This window comes from Mustelus asterias, chromosome 17 (assembly GCF_964213995.1).
Source record: "Mustelus asterias chromosome 17, sMusAst1.hap1.1, whole genome shotgun sequence".
In the NCBI taxonomy this organism is placed as follows: Eukaryota; Metazoa; Chordata; class Chondrichthyes; order Carcharhiniformes; family Triakidae; genus Mustelus; species Mustelus asterias.
The window spans coordinates 34,445,596-34,466,622 of record NC_135817.1 but is presented as its reverse complement, the minus strand read 5'-3'; the positions used below and the strand labels follow the sequence as shown (position 1 = coordinate 34,466,622).

The 21,027-nt window shown below is 41.7% G+C and overlaps 1 protein-coding gene across 13 annotated transcripts in view; it reads right to left on the bottom strand.

The window, feature by feature from the left end:
* Positions 1–21,027, bottom strand: part of LOC144506416 (dystrophin-like) — a 1,861,003-nt gene that overhangs the window by 125,110 nt on the left and 1,714,866 nt on the right. For 8 of the 13 annotated variants that reach the window (XM_078232507.1, XM_078232503.1, XM_078232510.1 and 5 more), the window contains 3 exons: positions 15,758–15,836; positions 9,823–9,883; positions 6,646–6,684 (listed from right to left, as the gene is read on the bottom strand). In XM_078232507.1, coding sequence (XP_078088633.1) covers positions 6,646–6,684; positions 9,823–9,883; positions 15,758–15,836 — 179 coding nt within the window. The remainder of the gene's footprint in view (positions 1–6,645; positions 6,685–9,822; positions 9,884–15,757; positions 15,837–21,027) is intronic. The other 5 variants (XM_078232508.1, XM_078232505.1, XM_078232514.1 and 2 more) reach the window with 1 other exon arrangement.

The window sequence follows — 21,027 nt, the reverse complement described above, 5'->3', positions numbered from 1 at the left end:
GAAACAGTGGATAAAGTTTAAGCGCGCATCCTCAGCCACTTTATACGTCTGTATATGCAACTTACATTGCCAAGGAATCTTTTCTTGAGGTGAGTTGGGCTAAGACTTGGGGAGATAGTGGCCTCATGGTATTGTAATTGGACAAGTGATCCAGAGACCCCGGGGAAGATTTGGAGACCTGGGTTCAAATCCCACCATGCCAGATGGTAAAATCTGAATTCAAGAAAAATTGGAATTAAAAGTCTAATGATCACCATGAAACCATTGTCGATTGTCATAAAAACCCATCTTGTTTACTAATCTCCAGCAATGCGCTGGACTCTCAAATGAGTTAGAGGTGGGCAATAAATGCTGGCCCAGCCAGCGACGCACACATCCCGTAAATGAATAATAAAAAATAACAAGTTCCTCCACACAGTATGGCAGGATGAAAGACTTTGTTTATCGACTTTAGGGTGGATGAATTTGGAGAGTCTGAACCTCAGCTCCACTGGTTGGGTCCAAGGTACAAAATTGCACCAAATTCAACTCTGAGACATTATTCTGAAGCACAAACCTTTTTTTCTTTAAACCTAAAATGAGGAATCTTACCATGTAGAATTCAAAATCTGCATTACACCTGCTGTTACCTGATTTATAGCAATCTTAAAATTGCTTGTAATTTTGTTTTACAGTTTGAGTGCCAGAATTTTGTCTGAACGTTGATACTCACAAATCAAGTTCCTGAAATAAGCGCAGGAGATTTAAGTGAGTGGCCCAGTGGGGAGATGCACAGAAGCTATCAAGAAGAGAAGAGTGGGGGGAGGGAAGAAGAGTGGGGGGAGGGAGGAAGAGTAGGGGGAGGGAAGAAGAGGGGGCGGAGGAGAAAGAAGCTAAGTGTAAAGAGCTTGAGGACGGATTGAAAATTGGAGGAAATATTGAATTTAATTTTCTTTCTATCAGAAGTAGTAATACAACATGAACTCATAGTTGAATGCTCTACGTCAAGCATTAAAGTGGTCAGCCAATCTCTAAACCATCTCATCAGTATGTAAAAAGATAGTGGTCCCAAAATTCCAGATGTTGAGTTCAGCTGGATATGTTTCATTCCACCAGAAGTTATACCTGCTGATACTTTACAGAAAACAATCCACCAGAAAGGATAATAACGTGCTGGGTGTGCCTGGATATTTGAGTCAAATCTTTAAAAAGCTAAGCCTGGCTGACGTTTGCAGCAGCAGGTTAGGGAGCAGCTGGTAAATGGGACTGTTTGACTCTCTGAATTAATTGTCATGTCTTGCCTTGGCTCATGTATGATTCTATTCCATATTTCAAAATTGAGAATCTGACACAAATGGCTAAAGAATGAACAAAGACATTGTACTTTTAAAAATTCATTTGTGGGACATGGGCGTCACTGGCTGGCCAGCATTTATTGCCCATCCCTAGTTGCCCTTGAGGTGCTGGTGGTGAGTTGCCTTCTTGAATCACTGCAGTCCATGTCCTGTGGGCTGACCCACAATGCCGTTAGGAAGGGAATTCCAGGATTTTGACCCAGCGACTGTGAAGGAACAGTGATATATTTCCGAGTCAGGATGGTGAGTGGCTTGGAGGAGAACTTGCAGGTGGTGATGTTCCCATTTATCTGCTGCCCCTGTCCTTCTAGATGGAAGTGGTCATGGATTTGGAAGGTGCTGCCTAAGGGTCTTTGGTGAATTGCTGCAGTGCATCTTGTAGATAATACACACTGCTGCTACTGAGCACTGGTGGTGGAGGGATTGAATGTTTGTAGATGTGGTGCCAATCAAGCAGACTGCTTTGTCCTGGATGGCATCAAGCTTCTTGTGTGTTGTTGGAGCTGCACCCATTCAAGCAAGTGGGGAGTATTCCATCACAGTCCTGACTTGTGCTTTGTAGATGGTGGCTAGGCTTTGGGGAGTCAGAAGGTGAGTTACTCGCCGCAGTATTGCTAGCCTCTGACCTGCTCTTGTAACCACTGTGTTTATGTGGTGAGTCCAGTTGAGTTTCTGATCAATGGTAACCCCAGGGATGTTGATAGTGGGGGATTCAGTGATGGTCACATCATTGAATGTCAAGGGGCGGTAGTTAGAGCGTCTCTTATTGGTGATGGTCATTACCAGGCATTTGTGTGGAGTGAATGTTACTTGCCACTTGTCAGCCCAAGCCTGGATATTGTCCAGATCTTATTGCATTTGAACTTGAACTGCTTCAGTATCTGAGGATTCGCGAATGGTGCTGAACAGGGTGGCACAGTGGTTAGCACTGTTGCTTCACAGCGCCAGGGACCTGGTTTGATTTCCGGCTTGGGTCACTGTGTGTGTGGAGTCTGCACATTCTTGCCGTGTCTGCGTGGGTTTCTTCCGGGTGCTCCGGTTTCCTCCCACAGTCTGAAAGATGTGCTGGTTAGGTGCATTGTCCCGAACAGGAGCTGGATTGTGGCAACTAGGGGAATTTCACAGTAACTTCATTGCAGTGTTAATCTAAGCCTACTTGTGACTAAAAAATAAACTTTACTTTAACATTGTGTAATCATCGGCAAACATCCCCACTTCTGACCTTATGGCAGAGGGAAGGTCATTGATGAAGCAGCTGAAGATTGTTGGGCCTAGGACACTGCTCTGAAGGACTCTTGCAGAGATGTCCTGGAACTGAGATGACTGACCCTCCAGAACCACATCTTCCTATGTACCAGGTATGACTCCAACCAGTGGAGAGTTTGCCCCCTGATAACCATGGATTCCAGTAAAGAACAAAAAAACTTCCAAATGTTCCCTGGGTAGACTGTGGAGAGATAGAAAGAGAGACAGACTGCTAGGGTCTCTCATAGAATAATAGCCCATCAAGTCTAACACAGGAGAAGCACCTGACCTCCTACCTAATCTCATTTATCATCACTTGGTCCATAGCCTTAAATATTATGTCGTGCCAAGTGCTCATCCAGGTACTTTTTAAATGTTGTGAAGCAACTCACCTCTGCCACTCTCACAGGCATTGCACTCTAGACCGTCACTACCCTCTGGGTAAAAAATCTTTTCCTTACAAGCCCCCTAAACCTGTCCACACCTCTCGTAATCTTGTATACCTTGATCAGGTCATCCAAAGTCTTCTCTGCTCCAACGAAAACAAACCAAGCCTATCCAACCTCTCTTCATAACTTAAATGTTCCATCCCAGGCAGCATCCTGGTGAATCTCCTCTATCTGCTTTCCTGTGCAATCACATCCTTCCTATAATGTGGTGACCAGAACTGCACACAGTGCTCTAGCTGTGGCCTCACCAAAGTTCTAAACAACTCCAACATGACTTCCCTGCTTTTGTAATCTATGCCTCGATTGATAAAATGTCTCATATGCCTTTTTTGCCACCTTAATGACATGCCCTTCTGCCTTCAGAGATCCATGGACAAACATGCCAAGGTTCCTTTGTTCCACAGAACTTCCTAGTGACATGGCATTCATTGAATACTTCTAGACACGAGACTGAAGTTTCAAAAATGGATGTCCTACCATAAGACCATAAGACGTAGGAGCGGAAGTAAGGCCATTCGGCCCATCGAGTCCACTCCACCATTCAATCATGGTTGATTTCAACTCCATTTACCCGCTCTCTCCCCATAGCCCTTAATTCCTCGTGTGGTGAGGTTGGCATTGGCAATGAATGCAAACTCTTTCAATCCCAGAACTACAGGCCCATCTTAAGTCTAAGTGAGTAAGGCTTCATTGTGAATCTAAGTAAAGTTTCAGTAAGATCACATATGAAGCAGTGTGTGCAGTTTGGGGCTCCACACTTAGGAAGGGTATCGATGGAGAGGTTACAACACAAGCTCACTAGGATGCTACCTGGAATTCAGAAATAAATGTAACAGTATAGTCTTGAAGGATTGGGACTGTTTTTTTCAAACAACAGAATTATGGGCTTAGTGATAATGGACGAGCAATCCAGAGACTAAAGCGCTAGGAACAAGGGTTTAAATAATTTAATTGAAACCAATTAATTAAAAAATATCTGGAAGTGAAAGCTAGCATTAGTAATGGTGAATATGAAACCATCACTGATTGTTGTAAAAACCCATCAGGTTCACTAATGTCCCTTTAGGGAAGGAAATCTGCCATCCTCACCTGGTCTGGCGAACATATGACTGCAGAGTCACAGTAAAATGATTGATCCTTAACTGCTCCCTGAAATGCAAGCCACACAGTTCAAGAACAATTAAGGGTGGGCATTTTATGCGAGCGATGTCCACATCCCAATAATAATTTTTTAAAATGTGATTAGCAATGCTTTGACCTATATGATTGCAAGAAATGGAATAGAATAGATAAAAACACATTGAGGGGTCAAAAACACCAGGATTAGATAGAAATGAACTATAAGCGATTTAGGTCTTAGAGGGCATTTCCTCAGAGGGTTGTGAGCTTATGAAATGTGTGACTGTATTACTGATGAAAGCAGCAGTCAGTTTCAAATTCTGGCTCCATTGCACCAGGATGAGATGAAAAATGGCTCCTGGTCCATACGGATCACCACGTCACTCGGCGCAATAAGTAATCACGCAATTGGTGCATGTGAAATATATGCATTCAGCTGCATGAAGGACCAGCCCCACTCCCCCATCAGTAGCATTATTTGAAGGCATCATCATGTCATTTGCAGGCGAATTGCTTTTGACTAACTGTTGGCTGCTCCAGAGTTTAGTGAAAGTATCGGGTTGTTGGAGGAGCTGTGAAAAGTTGGTTAAATCAGCAGGGAATGGTGCTGAAAGTTATAGAGTTGTGTGTTTCTGAAAAGCCTCTTGTGTACATAATTTGCTCCCAGCCACGGCGGCTAGACTTGCAGTTCCTCTTGGGCTGTAGCATTACAGTAAGGTGGAACAGAAATCAGAACGAAGATAAGCTGCTCGCAGAAGCAGAAGGGAGAGAGCTCTCAGCAGGAGGCTGCACCAACATGGAATCTTCAGGGAGGACTTCCTTGACCTGCACCTAAGCCAGAAGCAGTGTGTTCGGACACCACACAGAATTGTGTCATCTCTCAGAACTGGAGCTACAGACCAGTTCCCAGACCCCTGCCAAGTTAGTTTTAACCTTCCCGAATAGCACTAGCAAATCGCCCCACAAAGAACTTAGTTCCGGCCCTATTTAGGTGCAACCTGTTTGGTTTGTACAGGCCCCATCTCGCTCAGGTAGCGCAATGTCCCTGGAATCTAAAGGCCTCCCTCCTGTACCATGTTTCCAGCATGCATTTAACTTCTTTATTCTCCTATTTCTATACTCACTTCCACATGATACCGGGAGTAATCTGAAGATCAATACTTTTGAAGTTCTGCTTGCTACATTCCTACCTAGCACCCTAAATATTGACTGACATGCTCTTTCTGCTTATGTAATTTGTACCAATGTGTACTACGATTGCTGGCTGGCTGTTCACCCTCCCTCATCAGGGTGTTCTGCGGTCACTCAATGACCCTGGCATCAAACACACAACACACCAACCTGGATTGTAGGGTTTTAGAGTGTAATTTGCTCAAATATTTTAGTGAAAATGGCACTAAAACATACTTTCCATATTTTGAAGATCGCTTCAAGTTTTGATGTGATAATTGCACTTCACCTGAAGATTTTTGAGGAAATTGCTAACTGCCCCTAGGAGGAGTGATGCTACATATAAACGATTGAAGAATTCACTCGCATTCTCTTACATTTACTCTGATTGCAGCCTGCTGCCACGCCATCATGAGAGTCAATCCCCACTATTTCACAAAGGAGATCATAAGGGGATCGATTGCATTGAGTGCAGGTCACGTGTGCTTTCCTACATGTTTCGCACTTAACAGCAATACTTTCACTGTGATGCCATCTTGCAAAAGTGGCATGCTACTGCATTCCGACACAATTTATAAAGCTATATGCTCATCTGTCATCCTTCTGGATGAGACAAAATTTACTCCAATTTAACAATGGTATGACCCAAACTATTGCCTTTGGCTTCTACCACATTCACTAGACTGATCGAGGGGATCAGTCCCCTCGATGGCTCCGTCTGAGGTTGAATCATATTGTTCACATTCTTAGCGTCCGAACTGACCCCGAGCTGAGCTCCTTAATCCATGTTTTTTAGATGTTTTTTACCTTTATATAAATACAAGTTGTTGTTTCTAAGGGGGTAAAAAAAAAAATTGCTAAAGAGATATTCATGAAAATGGTACACCGTTACACTGGGACTTTGCCACTACATGATGTAATTTAAAAGCTACAATAGAATAGAGGGCCCAGGAAGTACTTACAATAAGGAAGGAGGCAGATCTGTGTTTCTGTGCATTGCAGCCCAATTAAATCACTATCTCCACCACTCCCTGAATCATATCAGCCTCTATTTATAAGATAAAGTCATTTTGAACTCAAGTACACAAAGTACAGTCAATCACAAGTCAGGGGAGGTTCAATTCATCAAAAAAAGCATGCTCATATCAGAAATTTGTGTCAGAAAGTCACCTTTCCACAATTACTAATCGATCCCAGAGCCAACACACAGGGACAAATTGCTTCTAAACCACATGCTTTTAAATGGAACAAGCTATAAAGCATGGCAGGGTAACTTTCTAAAAACTACAAGCAAAATCTATTAGACAGTAAGCAGTTAGATATCTCACTCTGATGACCTTAGTTTACTTCCGATCACAGTCTTTGCACTGTAATAAAAAAAAACACTTGCTTAGAAGCAGAATGGTATGCTGTTATTAGGAAATACGTCCCACTGAAAAGGCTAAAGAAAATGTATGGGCCCAATTAGTTCTTAATGTGAGCAGCCTAAATTCCCAGGCCCTCTCTGTTGGTTATTCTTTAAACATTTGTACCTTCATAATTTATAAAGCAATCAGAATGGATATGCCCTATTTTTGCTATCTTACTGGCACTTCAGATAAAGCATCAGTACACTTTCACTTAGTGTGTTTCGTTAAATAGAAATAAAATGTGTCCTACGAGGTGAATTCAGCGTAATAGGTGTAAGCTTTATATGTTTAACTTGAAGGTTTTTCATGAATCTTTCTTCCTTGCAGAAAGACCGAGTGCAATTGAACTTCCTGTACACTAGCCTTCTGAATTTGGCGAGTTTAATTTGAGGTTGCCGGTTGCTATGTGGGACCGAAACATGGGCTTCTGTAGCACATGACTGAGCAAATAGAAATGCAGCTTCAGTCACAACGTATTTTGCTATTCAATCTTCAGAGCTGTTATAACAATGAGTCAAATGCCTCATATGGGGACCCAATTTAATGATAGCTGAAGATTTTTTGTATACAGTGTGGAAAGAGGAGTAAAGAAAAATTACATTAATACCAGTCGTATTTAGGCCTGCCGTGATATGCTGGGGAAACGGGACAAGATTGAAAATCTGACCAAACAGTAAGTTGCAATGAGTGCATGTGTGGGTCCCTGGCAGTTTGGATGCAATGAGTGTGTATGTGCATCTTGATAGCCTGAAGCTTGTTTCAAATGGAAAGGGTCTCTGGCTTAGCTAACATGGTGCCAGCGCTCCAAGTTCAGAAGTTGGCATTGAGGGTGTAAGGGTAAAGGGTGAGAGGTCATGTGTTGGGTCATGATAAAAGGGCCACAAGGTAGGTAGAATGGCATAGGCTGGAATGGAGCATATGAGGAGCTATGACTTGGCATGGATGGAGCATGCTAATTATGTCAGGTGGTGTGAAGGGGCATGAGGGATGAGGCATGGAGGGTTGTTTTTTTTTTTATTTTTCTTACAAGTCCTGGAGCACCGAGGTGGGCCATTCATAGTCTGCATCTGTACCCAGCAGTCCCTATGGCTGTCTCCAAACTCTCTCCAGCTTGGCTCCAGGAGGCTTGACTCTCCCTAACACCTGCCCCCTCTCCCACCCCCGCCGCGACTGGAACCAAAGCATAACACCTGTAACACTTACTCCTAAGTCAGGTTTGTGGTGTCGGGAATTTCCCCAACTGTGTACTCCTGACTCTAAAATGATATTTCAGTCGACAGTGTGTGTCTGGGTCTCTGGTGGTTGAGAAGCAGTGTATGTCTGAGTCTCTGGCTGTTTAGATTCAGTGTTTGTCTGAGTCTCTAGATGTTTAGATGCTGTGTATGTTTGAGTCTCTAGCTGTTAAGCTAAGGTCTGTGTCTGGGTCTCGAGCTGTTTAGATGCAGTGTATGTCTGGGTCTCTAGCTGTTTAGATGCCGTGTGTGTCTGGGTCTCTGGTTTAATATGTGCAGTGTGTGTCTGGTTGTCTAGATGCAGTATTTGTGACTGAATTTAGCTGCTAGATGCAGTGTGCGTCTGAGTCTCTGGTTAATTAGATGCAATGTGTTGTGTCTGGTTATCTGGTTGTCTAAATTCAGTCACAAATACTGCATCTGGACAACCAGACACACACTGCACATATTAAACCAGAGACCCAGACACACACGGCATCTAAACAGGCATGTGTGTGCCTGGTTCTCTCACTGTTCAGATGAAGTGTGTGTTTCTGGTTCTCTGGCTGTCTAGATGCAGTGCTGTGACAGAATGTCTGATTGTCTAGATACAGTGCATCACTACTAGTTATGTTGCTTTTTCCTTGCAGCCATTTTGTTCAGAATCAGGGAGTCCTGTGTCCGCAACCTTATCCCAGCAGCAACCTGTACACATGGGCAATTGAGTCTACAAGTTTGGCCCTGGGACAAGGGATATTGTTTTATCCTTATAAAGGTGGGCAGGTAGATAATGATTATGTTGCCTAGGAACAGAAGTAAAACAGTGTAATTGTACAGCTAATTCCCATTCAAAGCAATGTCTAATGTAGTGGAGTGGTTTTGTTACTAAGAAGTTAAAAAATTAATATCCATTTTATCTGCTTTCAGAGTCATCTACTCTGAATATGAATTAGTTGGGATCCATGTACAAATGTTTTTTTTGTTACTGTCTACATAGTTACTGGCTGAGGGAAATAAGTGAAAGGGCTGTTTCCCCATTCTCTTGAACTTTCAGCTTTGGGTTTGGTCTCCGGGCCCCCTCTCCGGCACCATGGAACATGTTGTCAGCTAAGGTTTTGGTCTGTGGCCCCAGAGGATAATTAGTGCAGGCAACCTGGCAATTTTAAGGGATGAAACAAGTTAAGATGAGTGAATATACGGAAATTGATCTTGCAAAAATATGCCAACTGTTTCTCGGGGATGTGTTTTGTAGCTTTATTATAGAGCAATCAGGAAAAAAACAAAACAAGTTCTGTTTGGCTCTTCACATCACTGAAAATGTAAAATATTTATTTACCTTGTGGTTTCTTTATTTCAAGTTTATGTTTTGTACTGTGGTCGAAAATCTTGGGTTGGGAATGCATCTCCCGACATTACATATTTTAAAATGGGAAAACTTGCTTCAGTATTAATAATTTAAGATTTAAGCAGTGGTTTCCAGAAACATACCTACTAGTTAAAATGGGGTATTCCTGCATAAAGTGAATTTAGTTCCTCTGTCAATTCGTAAAGACACAATTTATGGAAATTGGTATTTGGAAGATCTTACATCCAGTTTCTATAGCTGCCTCTATGTTTCCCCAATGCCTGTGCCAGTCAAGGTTCAATACAGCCAGCAGTTAGGAAGGTCTAGTATGAATGAATCTTTTAGCCTTCAATCAATTGGTTCAATGCCTGTAAGTTAGGAACCTGTATCACTGGCAGAGGACTTAGTGCAAGATAGAAGCAATTTTTCAGCACATCTATAATGCTATCCCTATTTCTAAGAGCTTTCAGTTTTTATGCTAAACAAGAATCCTTAAAACTTTTTTGATGAGTATGAATAGTTTTAAAAGTAGTTACTTACTTGATATAGTAGGGCACTTTATTGGGAGATATTGCCCGCTCCCAAGGATCCTGGACAGAAGCTGGAAACAAGAAGCCAAAGAAAAAAAGGTCAAGCCCAGAGTAAATAAGAAGAATACGTTAATCATTAAAATGACTATTTTTACACTCAGCTCAGCAGATCTCCATCTGTTTGCTCAGCTGCCCATGAAGAAGGTAAGGATTAACTTAGCGGACTGAGAAATTTTTCCATAATCTGTTTGAAATTGAACCCTTTCGATCACAAAAATAATGGTGGAGCACATGGATCACAAACCTAAAGAGTCGATAATTACAGTATGCATTGCTTTTAATGTCATCATCCCATTTCATAGCAAAAAACGAACAGTACAAACATATTTAATAAATCACCAGAGAGATTGTCTAGAAATGTTGCATTGCCCACTGCTATTATTATAACTATAATATCAATATGATTCAAAAGATCTAAAAATAAACTTTCTGTAAAATATTGTGAATGAAACCATTGAAAAACCAAATACAGGGCAGAATTCTCCAAATTTGAGACTAAGTGCCGTGGCTGGGGTGGGAACAAGGAATGTTTCCCATTGAGACGGCCAGCTGGAAAACACACCAAATCATCCGGCCGTGACTTAATCAATTATATATCCTGGTGCTTCGCGCTACATTCCGTGGTGGGGCAGTCCTGGATAACATGTAGCTAGCTGTAATCTCTGGGTGCCATATTGGAAAGGTGTTCAATATCACTGACCCACTATTGAAGAAAGAAAATGGATCTCCTGAAAATGAAGATAGATTTCAGGAGCACTCTGAGACCTGAAGATAGTCATCCTGAGAACAAAGATGGATTTTCTAGAACATACTGATGCTGGAAGATAGACCCAATCCAGGACACCGAATCTGGAAGCTCCCCTGACCCAGTGCTGTGGTGTCCCAGGATCCAGGGTTGCAGGTGGCCTCTATCCTGAACTTCAGAGGCAGGCTCAGGCATTGTTCAGATGTGTCCCAACATCTGCATGCCAAGTTGTTCTGAACGTGTTGCACACCAGCATGTTTTCCCGCCAGCATTGTGGAGAATCTGACATGGGAGGTTGGGCCTTCATCTCATTAATGGGATGCAAATGATGTTCACGCTGGCCTCTGGTGAGTTTTCCAACCCGCCATGGCCGGCACCAGCGGGAGATCCCACTGTAAATTCACGTTGGCATGAAACTACTTCCTGGTTTTCCCAGCATGCCCAACATCAACCATGCCAGTGGGAGCTTGGGAGAATTCCACACACAGCGTAATGCTCTTGTTTAAATAGGTCCTTATTCTGACAGAAAGTGCAATGAGATTAGTGAATAAATATTCAAGTGTTATATCAAAATCTTTGGAGGTTGTCATTTGAATACCCCTACTCTGCAACTTAATTGTCAACTATGGCTCAGTGGTAGTATACTCACCTCTGAGCCAGGAAATGTGGGCTTGAGTTCCACTCCAGAGACTTGAGCACTGAGGGAGTGTTGAAATGTTGGAGGTGCCAAGTTTCAAATAAAATCTTTAACTGAGGCTATGTCTGGCTTCTCAGGTAAAAGTACCCCCATTTCAAAGAGTTCCTGGTAATTGTGATCTAAAACTGATGAATTGGTCAACATCACATTGCTATTTGTAGGTTTGTGCTGTGTGCCCCACATTACAATAGTGTCTTCAAAATTGCTGTAAATCTCTTTGGGACGCCCTGAGATTGTGAAGAGTACAAGTGTGAACCCAGTGGCTTTCTGTGTAAAAATATCATTTGGTCCAGTGTGCAGGTCACCAAGGTCCCAGTTCAAACACTAATTTCATCAGAACAGCAGTGATGGATTTGGGTTTGTGAAGTTTTAGTACTGCCCAAAATAAACTAGCAAAATTTATTTTAGTTTGTCACAAGGAAAACATTTTGTTAATGTGACACTGTGGCACAGTGGTTAGCACTGATACCTCACAGCTCCAGAGACCTGGGTTCGATTCCCGGCTTTGGTCACTGTCTGTGTGGAGTTTGCACATTCTCCCCGTGTTTGTGTGGGTGGGTTTCATCTGGGTGCTCCGGTTTCCTCCCACAGCCCAAAGATGTGCAGATTCGGTGCATTGGCCATGCCTAAATTATCCCTTAGTGTCCCGGGATGCGTAGATTAGAGGGATTAGTGGGGTAAATACGTGGATTTACGGTGATAGGGCCTAGGTGGGATTGTTGTTGGTGCAGACTCGATGGGCTGAATGGCCTCCTTTTGCACTGTAGGGTTTCTATGATTCTAGAATTTCTTGCTCCACATCTACTTGGAGTTTATAGGGGACAGTGCCAAGTGGAAGTTTAAAAAGGATAGAGTGACAGTGAGAGACGGGAATAGTGCTATTCTCCCAAAATTGGCACTGAAATTATTGAGTACCCAACAAAGTTGGTAAAAGTATACTCCACAATGTGGATCTTATTATTTCTACTGTAAACAAATGAAAAAGTAATTTTGAATAAAATTGTACTATTCCAACAAGAAAGGAGGCCACATGAATATCAGTAAATTATATAACGGCAGCAATGTTCATGAAGTTGCTGGAGCAACCTTTACAGGAAAGGGGTCCAGTTAATGATCTATTGGCATCATTACAGTGCACCATGAATATTCACAAACTTGCTTCCCGTCTTGTTTACTGATGATAAATAATGCAGTGTTAATGAAGTCCCTATACGTACATGATTTTAATTTTTAAAAGGAAAACTGTACGGTCAGTCTATAAGAACATTTATAAACTTTATTTAAAAACTCCAATCAGAAAATCTACCAAATAGCAGCAGAAGCAGACTGCTTTCTAGTATCATACAATCCTACAGATGGAGAATCTCTCCATTATACAGCAGGACTGACAGCCCATGCTCTTCAAAGGCATTGTTCTCAAATAGTTCGGAAAGATACCTACAGCCTAGTGAGTGGAAACCTTCTTGCTGGTCTGTACAGTCATGCGATGTTTAGCTTACTGATAACCAGGAAATAGTTCATGGTGAAAAGACATGAAAAACTTGGATTTGTATTGTGCCTTTCGCAACCTCAGGATTTCCCAAAGTGCTTTACAGACAATTAAGTACAATGATGCTATTACAGTTATAATTTATTCTGATATAATGCATGGCGTATTTAAAGAATTTTAACACCCCCAGTGGTCTAAGCACTGCTTAAATACATTGTCCCTCATACCAGCATTACCATCACTGGCTGCTTCATAACTAAATGTATTATAGGCTGCCTTGAGAGCTCTAATCAGAAAGCACTCTGTACTGACTGGTGACAATCATTAACATACAATAAGTGGACATTTATCCACAATCTCCTCTATTGTATAGATACAAAAATCTGAAAACACTTGCCAACAGATTCAAGAACAGCTTCTTCCCTGCTGTCATCATACTTTTGAATGGTCCTATCATATATTAAGCTGATCTTTCTCTTCACCCTATCTGTAACTGCAACACTATATTCTGCACCCTATCCTTTTCCTTTATGTACTTTATGAATGGTATATTTTTGCCTGTATAGCACGCAAGAAACAATACTTTTCACTGTATCCCAGTACATGTGACAATAATAAGTCAAATCAAATCAAATTTTTATTCAAACCTTTTATGAGGAATCATTACAGTGGGACATATTTGAGGAACAAATCATTTTTTGAAGAATAAATGTTAAAGTCCTGAACTGAATCCCCACCACTGCCCCCACCACCACCTCTATCCTCCTCTCTTAATGATAACTTAGCTTTGGGAAGTGGGGTGGGGGTTGGGGGTGTTAAAATCCTTACAGTGACCTTCTCATCTGATCTTCATACCATGTACGATATTAGTAGGTGTGTTTTGGCCAACCAGTGAGGCCCAAGCACCAGGTAGATTAGGCCTTCAGAGAAATTCACATCATTGAGCACACAATCTAGCCTGAAGTTTTTGTGTGGCATTGAGAGTGTGTGATGCTATTAGAGGTATCTTCTGCTATGAGCATCTTCGTTATCAGAGAGTACTGAATGGAGATGAATGCTGTGAAATAGTCAGGGAACAATCCCATACCTGACATTGTGATGGAGCAAAGATCATTGATGCAGCATTGAACATAGTTGGCCCATATAATGCAGAGGCTCATGAGTTTTGCCCTCAAAAAGCTAAGGGTGTGTTCTTTAACTGCACAGATTTCAGTTTACTGATGTTCAGCTCGTATATTTGGCACACAACTATTCATAGAATCCCTAGAGTGCAGAAGGAGGTCATTTGACCCATTGAGTCTGCACTGGCTCTCCGAACGAGTATCTTACTCGGGCCCTATCCATGCAACGCCACATAGCTACCTTGTTTATCCCCTTAATGTACACATCTTGAGACACGAAGGGACAATTTAGCATGGCCAATTCACCCAACCTGCACATCTTTAGACTGTGGGAGGAAACTGGAGCACCTGTAGCACAGGGAGAATGTGCAAACTCCAAACAGTCACCTAAAGCTGGAGTTGAACCCACGTCCCTGGTACTGTAAGGCAACAGTGCTAATCAATGTGCCACCCTATGATTCTATGATTTCACGACAAGTTTGGGGAGTCAGGAGGGAAGTGATTACCAGCCTCTGACCTGTTCTTATAGCCACAGTATTTATAATGGCCGGTCCTGCTCAGTTTCTGGTAACCCCCAGTTCCTTAATTTACCTGCATAACAACAATGACCATTCTTCAAATTTCAGTAGCTGCTTTGGAGTGTCCTGAGGACTATATAAATGTAATCACTTTCTTTCTTACTTGCTATCTGCAAATGAGTTGCATGTTGAAAGATTGCAATCTCTTTTTATTGACGTATTTGGTATCATTGACTTTGGGAGCATATATGACAATGCGGATGCAATTTACCTCTGAACCTTCAGAAAGCTTGTCATTCCCAGGAGATTTCTCAATGTCTAACCTCATTATTGAGGGTGGAGGGGAAAAGTGGCAGCCCCAACAGTAAGTAGGTAAGCAGTTGTCAACAACAAAATACAGAAATTGCATGTTAAGTAAGGCATCAGTTTTTGTCTGTAGCTAATCCTGGATGTCTATTTTGTGCAGCCAAGAATATCAGCAGACTTAACTGAAGCATTAATAACCATTTCTATCTTATTTGACTGTCTGGTCCAAAATGGGTGGGTGCTTCTGATACCTACTGGAAATGGAAAGAAAAAAAAATTGGACACGGATGTAATCCTTGTCTTATTTGCTTCCAATGTCCACTCCATAACTACTCAAAATTTAGGTGATTAGCAATGTTCCCTCTAAGCTGCCTGACCATGCAGCAATCCGATTGTTCCCACAAAGGCCAAATTGGTCCCTTTAAATTACCTGCGTGACTGTGTTAAAAAAATGAAGAGGTTGTGCACTTAAAACAAATTATTCATGCATTACAAAAGTAAAACAGAGCTGACATTGGTGGTAAGCTCAGGAAAATCTGGGCTATGGTGTAAAAGTAGAGAGAAAAATAATTCATGATTTCGAACCACGATCCCAACTACTGTTTGGTCCCACCTTGCCTCCTGTCAGACGTGGGGATTGCCAAAAGGTAGGAGTCCTAAACACATATCTGAGACAATAAATGTAACTATCGTGCTCCATATTACTCAGATTAACAGAGGTTTGGTTTATGGTGGTTTTGAGTTTCATGTAAAAAGAGGACTTAATTCAAATGACTTATGTTCTATTAAATTGAAGCAAGAGTTCAAAGAAAATAAAGTTTCCTTCAGTATAGTGACTGGAAAATAAACCATGTTAAATGGTCCTGAATGCCTTTAGACACCAAGTTATAATATATTTGAATACACTTGTAAATAGAAAAAAAAAATTAATGGATTGTTTTATACATAAAAAGAACTTTCAGAATGTCATTGTAGAACCACTCTAGAATAATATGAATCCATTACTTACTAGACAGGAAGTGTTGGGATGTGGGACCAAAATCCCTATGAGCCTCATGCAGTTGCTTCAAGCGTTCATCTATGGACACCTGAAGAAAAGAAAGAGAAGGAATTATTAACATGGTTGAAAGGGATGTAGCCAACTATCAACTTTATCAATTGTATAACATTTCTGCATTAATCAGCTTTTCAAGGAGTTAAAATGTGAATATCCTGGTAGATCAATCTTCATTTACTATGACCCATAATTTTTTACCTAATTTTATTCTCTTTAGACTAAAAACCTAGACAAACTCCATGACAAGTAATTAAAAAGAAGATGGCTGGGAATGTCACTAATTTCTGTTTAAACTCTACTGGGATTTTTCTTCCTTTCTCCTTCCAGTTTTATTATATTATAATAAGAAAGAATATAACTACATTTTTAATAGTTATCCACATGAGAACTTACTGCCTGCTTCTGGTTACAGCGACACAATCTCTTACCTAAAATGGCAATTTCAATTTATATTTATGGTATATCTGGCTTTTCAAGAATAGGAATGTGTGTGAAGGGAAGTGGAACAATTTTCCTTTTTTTGTTACACAGTTACAGGGGAATTACAACACATTTTACAGTGCCTCAGTAACATTCCTTAATCTCAGTCTCAGGAGGGTGCCTGTCCATGGCCCTCAACCAATTCCTCCATTTCCTACAACTTGGCTGCCTTTTAACTTTCCTCAGTGACTGTGCAAGTTAATGCCAAATTAGGGACAGATTTGTCCTGTAATGTTTATGCCAGCGGAAATAAACTTGCACTCTATCGGTCTGCACAGGATTCAAATCCAATTTAGAATGAAAGATGAATGTTCTGACCCAAACCACTTGAATTGCTCATTTTTTAAATAAACTTTATTGATACTTAAGAGTGCAAATGAGCAAAGGAGCCTGGAGTTTAAGCCAGGGTTATATAACAAATGGTTAAATTAATTTGGTGTTCTATCATCAACTGAGATCGTTACAGATACTGTACTGAATAGATGGAAAGTAGTCCCAGTCCTACCTGACACACTGAAATAAATAATCAAATTAGGGTCTTGTGACTGACATAAATTGCCAGCAGTTTTAAAAAATTGTGTTCGTATTTTATATAGTTAAAACAACAAGGGATAGTGATGCTGTGCAACACAATAGCAAATGTTAACACCTGTTCTTTTTACTGCTATTTTAGTAAAGATGTGAACCTGCTTATTTTATATCAGCAATATTTTGCAAATGTGCAGTATAACACTATTGACTAAATAGAAACCTTTTTGTTGGGAATCAGTTGGGTCCATGACGAAGAGTGGCTTGGTAGTAGCACCACTGACTGTGCTGGCTGAATCCTTGCAAAATCATAGAAGGAGGCCATTTGGCCCATCGAGTCTGTACCAGTTCTCTGCGAGGGTGATACTTCCCTTTTAACTCTCTCGCCCTTTTCTCTTGAAAGGCATAGCTGGCAGCTTGGGCTTGTGGTGGGTGATGAGTGTGCCAACCTCAGAGAATAACTTACTTGACCACAACATCACCAATCTACCTGCCTGGATTCTTCTTCAATGATCACTCACTAACCCCATGTCACTGGTCATGGGATCAGTGGGTCCTTGCATGGCTGATTAGCCCGATTCTAGAGCCACATCTTTGACCGCACATTTGGCAGGGGTTTCCGGGTGGGGGAATTGGTCCTTGGACTTGAGATCTTTGGCATTCCTTTTTCAGGATCCATTCCTGTTCTCTGCAAGGGTGATCCTTCTCATTTTATTCTCCTGCCCTTTTCTCTTGAAAGACATCGCTGGCAGCCTGGGCTTGTGGTGGGTGATGAGTGTACCAACCTGAGGGAAACTTGTCTTCTGGTGTTCTCGAATAGTTGTGTCCTTTCAATCAGAAGGTTCCTCCAGTTGGGTTTCTTCTAAGCGAGGGTCTCCCAGGCATTGACAACTATGTTGCATTTCTTGACGAGTGCCTTCAGGGTGTTTCTTAAGCACTTCCTTTGTCCTCCTCTTGTTCATTTGCCTTCCTTGAGCTGGGTGAAGATGATTTGCTTTGGCAGTCGGGCCTCTGGCATTCTAAGTACATGGCCGGCACAGCAGAGTTGGTTTCGGATGATCATGGTCCTAATGCTGGTGCTCTTGGCCCCATCAAGGATGCTGATGTTTGTACACCCTGATAATGAGAATCTGTCTCAGGCAGCATTGATAGTGCCTCTCTAGGGCCTTGAGGTGGCGACTGTACGTAGTCCAAATTTTTGAGCTGTATTCAAAAGTTGGGAGGACGACTGCCTATGAGGATTGTAGAATCAGCATGAATGTCACGATCTTCAAAGACTCTCGTCCTTAGGCATCCGAAGGCCGTGCCCACAGATTGGATACGATGTTGGATCTCCACATCAATGGCAGCTTCCGATAAGAGGGAGGGATAATGTTCCATATTTGGCAGGGATTCTCCAGTGGTCTTGATGGAAGGAGAGACCGGATCTTGCCCTGCAGCAGGTTAGTGAAGGACTTGCGTCTTCTTGAGGTTAAGGCTGAGACTTAATCTTGGACATGCTTCTGCAAAGGCATCAAGCGTGGCTTGGAGATTCTCTCCTGAGAGAGAGAAGATGGCATTATCATCCACATACTGAAGTTCCATGAGTCAATGTCAGATGGAATAGACGATAGGAGTTAGCAATGCATAGTCCTTATGGACTTCAATTCCATTTCATGCTGAGCATATCCTCCATAAAACCTCACAGAATTACCAACATGCTAAGTGGGATAAATTAAGAACAGATCTAGCAGCTCAAAATTGGGCAACTATGAGGCATTGTGGACGATTAGCAGCAGAATGATGTTCCACCACAATCATAGCCTGGCATATTCCTCAATCCTCTATCATTATCAAGTGGATGATCAAACCTGGTTCAGTCAAGAGCATAGAAGAGTGTGCCATTTGCAGCACAAAGCATACCTCAAAAATCAGATTCCAACCTGGTAAAGCTAAATAGCAGAAACATTATACTATAGAAAAGGTTCAAAAAAATCCCGCAACCACTGGAACCTTTGTCTGAAGAGCCTGGTGGTTTTATCAATGAGAGTTCTGCATCTGGAGTGACACATTGAATGCATGTTGAGATTCTGGTTCCCATAAAGCAAGCTTGACATCGGACAGACTGAATGAAAGAGAGGGGTTACTGAGCATTGGCATAGAATGAAGGCATCATAAATAATGTCAGGATATGGGCATAGACTTGTATAACTCATAGTCATGGTCTTAAAAGAGTTGCACTTTTAAGGAATGGAATCCCTTCCCAATGTAGTTGAGGGCCTGGTCTTGTCTGGGAGCAGGCAGGGTGAATGTATGTGCGGTGTTGTGTTTATCCTAATGCTGGGCTGCAAACTATCTCCAGCTGTGAACTTCATTCCAGATCTTCTCTTCACCATTAGGTTCGACATGGAGATTTCCCTGATGATTGCAGCATTCAGTCCCATTCCTAACTCCTCAGATACTGAAGCAGTGCCTGCAAACAGAAAGGCCTGAACAACATTCAGGTTTGGCCTAATATGTACCAGGTTACATTTATACCACACAAGTGCCAGGCAATGACCATCTCCAACAACAGATAAATTACCACTTCCTCAAAAGTACCAATTCAACGACATTGCTATCGCTGAATCCCCCACCATCCACACTTTGGGGGTTATTAATAACCAGAAACTCAACTGGACCAGCCATATAAATACTGTGGCTACAAAAGCAGTGGCTACCTATACATAGGCTAGAAATCCTGTGGCAAGTAACTCACCTCCCAGCTCCCCAAAGCCTGCCAATCATCTACAAAGCAAAAATCAGGAGTGTGATGGAATATTTTTGACATATTTATGCAGTTATACGTATGGCTTAATAGAAAAATGGGCAACACTTCTTAAAAGCAGAATGGAAAATGGACAATTGACTTTGAAACAAAATAGAGTTAGGAGGTTTTTCCCCTTTAGTTCTGTCAAATATACATCAATCTGTCCAAGGCTGGAAGTTAGTCTGCTTTTGTGGTCAGGATTGTAAAATGTAAATGATACTTTGGAACATTAGAAGACCAAAAATACAATAGATATATCTTGTGGATTGAACAGTGCTATTGTCCAAATAACAACAGGAAGTAATGCACAATAACCTCATAGACTTAGCGACTGCAGAGTGAAATTCCACAGAATGGGTTTAAGGAAACACCATTATATCACTAAGGGATGCAATGGCCAAGAGTCAAACCCCATTGTGTGTCAATGTTCATGCCATCAGGGGCAATTTGTATGGGCAATGGGAAAACTGATACTATGGTCAGCTGATAGAAACCTGTGATAAGAAATACTTAAAACATTTTAGGAGAGCAGCCTCATTGCCAATAGTCTGGGAAACAAAGAGACCAGACAGGGAAGAGATCCCAAGGATCCACCAAAGACAGAGAAGTGGACCCAGCCAGTTACCTACCAATTTGAACAACCAAGCCAGATCTTCACTACAGGGTTTCAACTGCACCTCAACTGGAACAAAGCCAGAAACCGGCTGTTGCAAGAAGTAATCCGTTCCAAATTTGTCACCATAAACTTTTAACTTCCATTTCCTCAGTAAAGTAAAGGAGAATCACTGGGCCTGCAAGTTTCTAGTCTCCATCTCGAAGATAATAGTGAATTTTTGGACTCTTTAAAAACCGAAGTGCATGCTACCTATTTTGTAATCAGCTTTTCTTGTGTGTATTTGTGAGTGGGTGCTGTTACGAATACATTTTGTTGTCTAGAAATAAACATTTATTTTTCCTTTTTCAGCTCACATGAAAACCTGCCTTGTGTCTATTACTGAGAGTCACAGCACTCAAAGGATTTAAACGTTTCTTTAAAGCACATTTTGCTGTAGCCAGTCAAGAAGTCAAAGAACACCTCCTAACATCTGTCTGTAACACTCTCCACTTGCCTGGGTGATTGCAGTTCCGACAACCCACGCAGGACAAAGCAGCCCATTTACCACTTTCAACACTCGCTCCTTCCATCACTGACACACAGTAGCAACAGTGTGTACTGTTTATAATATGCACTGTTGCAACTTGCCTAGACTCCTTCAACCGTACCTTCCAAACCTATGATCACTACCCCCAGAAAAACAAGGGCAGCAAGAACATTGGAATATCAAAATCCTAGAACTCCCTGAGAGCACAAGGACTGCAATAGTTCAAGAAGGTGGTTCATTGCTAACTTCTCAAGGGTAATTCAGGATGGAAATTAAATGTTGGC